Below are 6,164 nucleotides of genomic sequence, written 5' to 3'. Positions count from 1 at the left end.
AAAGTACTCAACGAAAGAAGCAGCGCCCAGAAGAACGTGGCGCGATCTGTAATCACGTTTTACATTCTTAATATGGCTCATTATGTGAAGTGAAAACATATGTCTCAGACTACTTGTGTCACAATTAACATTAGTGGCAGTGTGAATGTGATTAAGGCGTTTGTCAGCCTACATGCAAATACACACATATTTACCAGCAGAATTGTTACACTACTTACCGAACTAGTCAATGTGTATTTCCCAAGTCAGTATGTTAATTGAGATATTGGGGGTTTACTATGTTTCATAGCTGAATTTGTAGAGGGAGGTTGAAGGGTAAATGTGGGAGGTGTTTCTGATCGAAGGGTGCGTTGGCAGATGAGGTGCTGACTTCTGACATCACTCTCATGTTACATGCGTATACTCTTTAAAGGAGGCGAATGCGTCAGAATGTCAAAGGCGACACCAGCCAAATGTCACTTAAGCATTATATGATCATGATCTATGACTCAGCAGACGGAGCTTGTGGCAGTGATACGAGTTTTCGCAGTTTATTATGAAATTGGGAGTGAGAATGAGCTGCATCATTACCTTAAGGTGACTGACTATGATGTAGTAAGAAGTCACCAACCTCCTCATCATTATTCTGCAAATTTCCCCATGTCCCAAAAGCAAAAATCATTTACAGTAAGGAAACACTAGTTCCCCTTTCAAAGGAAATAAATCCAGTTAATTTGTACTGAGAATAAATTACTAAACCACCTTAACAAATCATTATCCTTTGCAAGTTTCACTTTCATTTCAGCACAGTAAGGTACTTATGCAGCACTTTTTATTTCAGTTTTTATGTCCTATCACAGGACAACATGACCTATGATTTATCACTGGACACATCATAGTAATACCAGGTGATTTACAAAGAAGGGACTTTTTTATAAAAAAGAAAAATCAGTGTCCCTTGGCTGAGCATGTGACTCTTAGCATGAGTAATCCACTGTCTTATATGACTCATCAGATTCAAGAGTAGAGTTCATTAAATCATCATGAGTGACCCTTCCTGGATTTTAAATAATATTTCACTTTCTTTCACTACAATAAGCTTTCCCTGCTGTACCTCTGTACAATGCTTTTAAAAGTGTTTACGACTCTGTTTCGTGGTTTCAAGGGCATTGTGTTCAATGTGTCCCCTGTGGGGAGGGTAGTTTAATTTTACACACAAGCAGGAAAGTCCCATGTCACGTTAACATCGCCTCTGGTGTTTGTTGACCTGACTTCATCAAATAAGAATAAATAAAAAGTCTGGGAAGTCCATGATTTAAAATATAGATGCTTTAATCACATTTTGTGGACAATACGCTCTATGCACCAACAAATACCTCGTCAGTTATCTTTGTGGTGAGGAATTATGAGGTGCGAAACATAAACAGCTTGAAAAGAGGAACAAAATATAAAAGTCCCTTCATCTTTGATGTGTAATGACAACATGATGCTCTTGTTGTCTAATGTCCAAATGAGTCCAATGCTTCTATAAGAATCCTTATAATATATACATATTTTAAATGTACAAGTACAAGTTGTGTTTCTATACTGGTATAGTAGCATGGTGGTACTGGTACTGGTATATCATGGCATATTGGTTTTCACACACACACCTCAGAGTTGTGTCTGGAACTATGCGTTTATAGGTTATTGTACAACAATTCTTAAACATAGACCCCGTTAATAATTATATTTCCTTGTTGGCCTGAACTTATTCCAACAATAACAACAATCCCAGCTGATTGAAACGGTGTCCTAACAGTTACAGGAAGCCCTGTTACAGAATGTGAAACACTCTGAGCTCCAGGAAACCCTCATATAAGTGAACAGAGCAAAAACAGATCTGATAAATATTGTCTGAGCCAAGCCTGATCTAAGTAAGTAACCCTGAAAATGAAGGAAGTATATTCATAAAAACATAATACTGCAACCTGATCTTCTTTTTCTTTCTTTCTTTCTTTCTTTCTCTCTTTCTTACCTAACGTTCGGTTGCTGTATATGTATAAAATAATTACTAAAAAGTTGTGAAAGTATTCATTTCAACACAGATGATCATAAATTAATTCATTAATTCATTCATCTTCTGTACCCGCTTATTCCTGTTACGGGACGCGGGGGTCTGCTGGAGTCTATCCCAGCTGTCATCGGGCGAGAGGCGGGGCATGATCATATTTAGATCCGCCCCTTTAGAAAAAACAAAACAAAACCCACTATGAAAAGCAGAGCTCAGCCACCGGTGGAGCTGAGTTGTGTGTTTGAGGTCTAAGAGAGTTGTTGTCAGAACACTGCTGCCTAACTACTCAAAAAAGGAAAGCTTTAATTAATACGGAATTTTCAGATTTTGGCAAACAAACAAAAAGCTTTGTGGACAACAAAGATACCTGGGATATTTCTTGGACTGGACTACCTCACTTTTTTCCTGAAGTGGCTGCATCATCCTTAAGGACGAGGCAGTAGACAAGCATGGCTGTGATCCTGTTGATGATCGGACTCTCTCTGCTCATGCAGGGCTGCTTGTGCATAAATGGACAGGCTGACCAAGGCTGCAAGAAATGGACGCAAAATGGAGACAATGTTTGCTGTGAAGCCTGTCATCCAGGTAAGAATAACCATCACATTAGAAAACAAACTACAGTATGTTTTTTGCACCAGTACCACTCATAAATATAAAATAGTGTGTTGTGTTGTTTTACATTCATGCTGTATGAATGTTATTAATATTGTTCTTAAGAGACACTATATTTACTGTATGTTAATGAAGCCAAGGTGAATTGCCCTCTCTGCTCATTATTTTTAAAACCAGCTGTTACCTGTAGATGTAAAAAAAAAAAAAAAAAACTTCATATTCCAGGCTTCGAGTTCCTCTGTGGTGGCTGCATGTAACCAAATATAGTTTCAGTGGTTTTTCATCTAATCCCACAACAAAGGATGCCACAGCTGATACATCCATTAATTTGGAGGTGTCACGCTACTCTGTACATGTCACAGTTTTCTTGCAGTCCCAAAGCAGTATCAGTTTGAGTACTGCTCCTGTGCTACATTCCAACTTCAGAATCTATGAGGGACGAGACTTTATCTTGTGTCATGAGACCTGCTACATTATGAAATCCATGTCTGCTAATGTGATAAGAGTTTACAGTATACACACACTGGTGTCTATTATGTGTATGTATCACACTCATGTGTATATGTTACTAGGAAACCGCCTGGTCACTAAATGTGGTCCGAACCCAAAAGATCTCTGCAAACCTTGCGAGCCTGGGACATACACAATGGAGCCAAAAGCATTTATGTGTAAGAGATGTACACAGTGCGTAGGTATGTTAGTTAAGTCACAAAATTACATATCCTCACTTGTGTGTTACAAACTTAACTAAATTTGAAATCTGGAAAATGGCTCACTTTTTCATGTCTTTGTACATTTAGGAGCTCAAGTCCACTTGGAATCGTGCACAGCCACAACTGATACAAAGTGTGGTTGCAGAGAAGGTCTCACCTGTGGCAATGAACGCTGTTCCTTCTGTGTGGACGAGTGTGACAAAGGCTTTGAACCTACAACTGATCGTAAGAAACAACTACACATAAGCACATCACCCTGGCGTACATCATATAGTATCTGTTAGACCAAGTCATTCTCTCTGCGCAGGTTCTTGCAGACCATGTCCAAATGGAACCTTCAGTGACAAAGTTCACCAGAAGTGTAAACCATGGAGTACCAAGTAAGATATGCATACCTATAAACAGTCTCTGCCACTGCAGCCATGTTTTGCCGTTGCTGTGCTGACGAATGTAATGAAAACCATTGTTTTACTCCTTCTCACAGGTGTACCGAACCAAATCAATATATTGAGACTGAAGGAAGTGCAGTTAGTGACATTAAGTGTGGTAGTGTTCCAGCTTCCCCAGTGACCAATCCAACAAAACCTGGTAGGACATGATTCTGTTCCTCTGATGTCCTTGTGTTTCAATTCTTATTCCTAATTAAAATCTGTTATGGTTTCTTGTTATTTTGAAACAGGTCAAACAGAAAACTCATGGCCATTGGTGTTAGCTGTGCTTACCAGCATATTCGTGATCTCTGTCTGTGTCACCATCATTATCATTGTGGCTACTAGAATCCTCCATAAAAGGAAGAAGACAAAAAAGACAATTCCAAAAACACCCATAATTAGAACACCTACAGGTAAGATAACCCAGATTACCCTGACTGAAACACCTGAATCATAGCTGACAAAATATTTGTCAAATCACAGATACAGTATTTGATTTATCATATTCTCCCTCTTTTTCCTTCCATAGATGATCCCAGGACCTTAATAGCAATAGAGTGCAGCTTTCACGAGGCTCAGCAGGAACAGGGCAGCAGCTCAGAGTCGCTGAACTCCAAGGACTCCTCAGAGCAGCTCATCGCATGAATGGAAGGGACTGGGGTAGACAAACACACTGAAATACCCGCTGTCTGTGTCTTGAATTATGAAGTCTTGTATTATGAAGTCATCCTGAATCCAGAATAATATGGAATTGTTCTTTCTGAGTCACTATTTGGAAGAATATATTTATTGGCTCCAAATGAAAGAAGCTGAATACTGTATTCAGTCAGCTGTGTTATCTTCTCTCCCCAAAGAATTCCCTCAGTTTGCATAAGGGTAGAATTATACTGATCCTGTGTTAATACAGTGCACATACACATGAAGGGAAGGGGAATTCAGAGAGGGAAAAAACACAATGAGTCAACAGTTGTTTTTTGTTGTTTATATCATGTGAACTTAGACTGTGAACTTAAATGTAACTTAAAGGTAAAACAGGGAGGTTCCATTTTGGCGTCATATCATTTGTTGACCAAGTATTTGGGCTTTTTTAAATAATGCAGAAGCACAAAAGTGTGAATGACTTTCATATTTGCATGGGGGGCTGTTGAGTGTAACTCATTGTGAGAGTACAGTGCAGGTGCATGTTCATCTGGGTGTAAAGATGACTGTCGACATACTGGAAAAATCCTACATTCTCTGTGATTTTAAAACTGTTTTGTCAGTATTTAAATGTTTATCTATAAATGAGGTTTAACTTTTGTTTTAAATCGTGAAAATAATAACTTGTCTAAAAGCTACACTGGAGACAGCAGGGCATAGTCTCTTTCACTCTACATTAACATTAACAGGAACTATATGGACTTTCCTACTATTGCTTAATTGGTTAATGTGGCCGAAAATCCCAGTGAAGGGAGATTCCCTTTTTGTCAAGCCTAACACAAGCTATGTGTTAACAAAGAAGGAAGCCCACTCTATAGTTATCTGCACATATGAAGAATGAAAGAATTCGATTCAGCAATGCTCATTGAGCAAGCCGAAACAAGCCTCTTGCACAACAGTTTGTCAGCAGTTATCACAACTGACTCTTTATTGAGTTGGCTGATAAACGGATTAGTCATACACTAAGATTCTTCTTAAGTGTGTCATGTGGGAAATCCTCTGGACATTTGTGATAAACACATGGCAGACAAATGAGGTGCATAAAGATCAACATGTGGCTCAAGGGTCATGTGGAAAACCCCCATCATACCAGTATTGTGTTTTACTTTTATTTGACTTCGAGCAGTGGAGTGGGCAGCTAGACAGACCTACCTGATTTTTTTTTTCTTTCGCATTTCTTTTCTGAACTGTAGCAGGCGTATGTTTCTATGTAAAATGGAACATTTGAGAAATACGCTGTGTGGGCTTGAGGTGAAAATGTTAACCCACACCTTTAGTAATGTATGTATGAGTCACAAGTCAGCACAGTAAGGTCTGATTAAATGCCTCAAAGTTCACAGGTGTCGTTTTGAAAGAGAGTTAACCACATTCCAATCTAACAGTCATACAGTACAATGTTTTTAAGAATTGTAGCACTTTATCTTATCTGCCAACTGTTACTTGACTACTGTTATCTACTTCTGAATTCTGGTTTAAATGACTCATGAGATGTATTTAAAGCTGAAAATGTACAGTGGATGGAACAATATAATATATGTATTTGTTTAGATAATTTTAAACGGTCAATAAAAAAAGTATATTTTTTATTTGTCGAATTTTTATACAGGACAGCTGCATTCATAGTGTTCAAAGTTTTAAATGTAAGAGTAATAACAAAGTTGTAAGCTCCAGTCTAGT

The 6,164-nt window shown here is 38.4% G+C and overlaps 1 protein-coding gene across 1 annotated transcript; it reads left to right on the top strand.

The window, feature by feature from the left end:
• Positions 1 to 2,481: 2,481 nt before the first annotated feature.
• Positions 2,482 to 6,105, top strand: tnfrsf9a (tumor necrosis factor receptor superfamily, member 9a; the record flags this gene model as incomplete). The annotated part of the gene is made up of 7 exons (XM_084552949.1): positions 2,482 to 2,617; positions 3,217 to 3,336; positions 3,445 to 3,582; positions 3,665 to 3,737; positions 3,842 to 3,945; positions 4,037 to 4,201; positions 4,318 to 6,105. The coding sequence occupies 7 exons, from the start codon at positions 2,482 to 2,484 to the stop codon at positions 4,431 to 4,433; spliced, it is 852 nt and encodes a 283-aa protein (XP_084409075.1). The 3' UTR covers positions 4,434 to 6,105.
• Between the last annotated feature and the right edge of the window lie 59 nt (positions 6,106 to 6,164).

The sequence above is a fragment of the Chelon labrosus genome (assembly GCF_963514085.1).
Source record: "Chelon labrosus genome assembly, chromosome: 10".
NCBI classification, from domain to species: Eukaryota; Metazoa; Chordata; class Actinopteri; order Mugiliformes; family Mugilidae; genus Chelon; species Chelon labrosus.
This window is presented reverse-complemented; position numbering and strand designations above follow the sequence as displayed.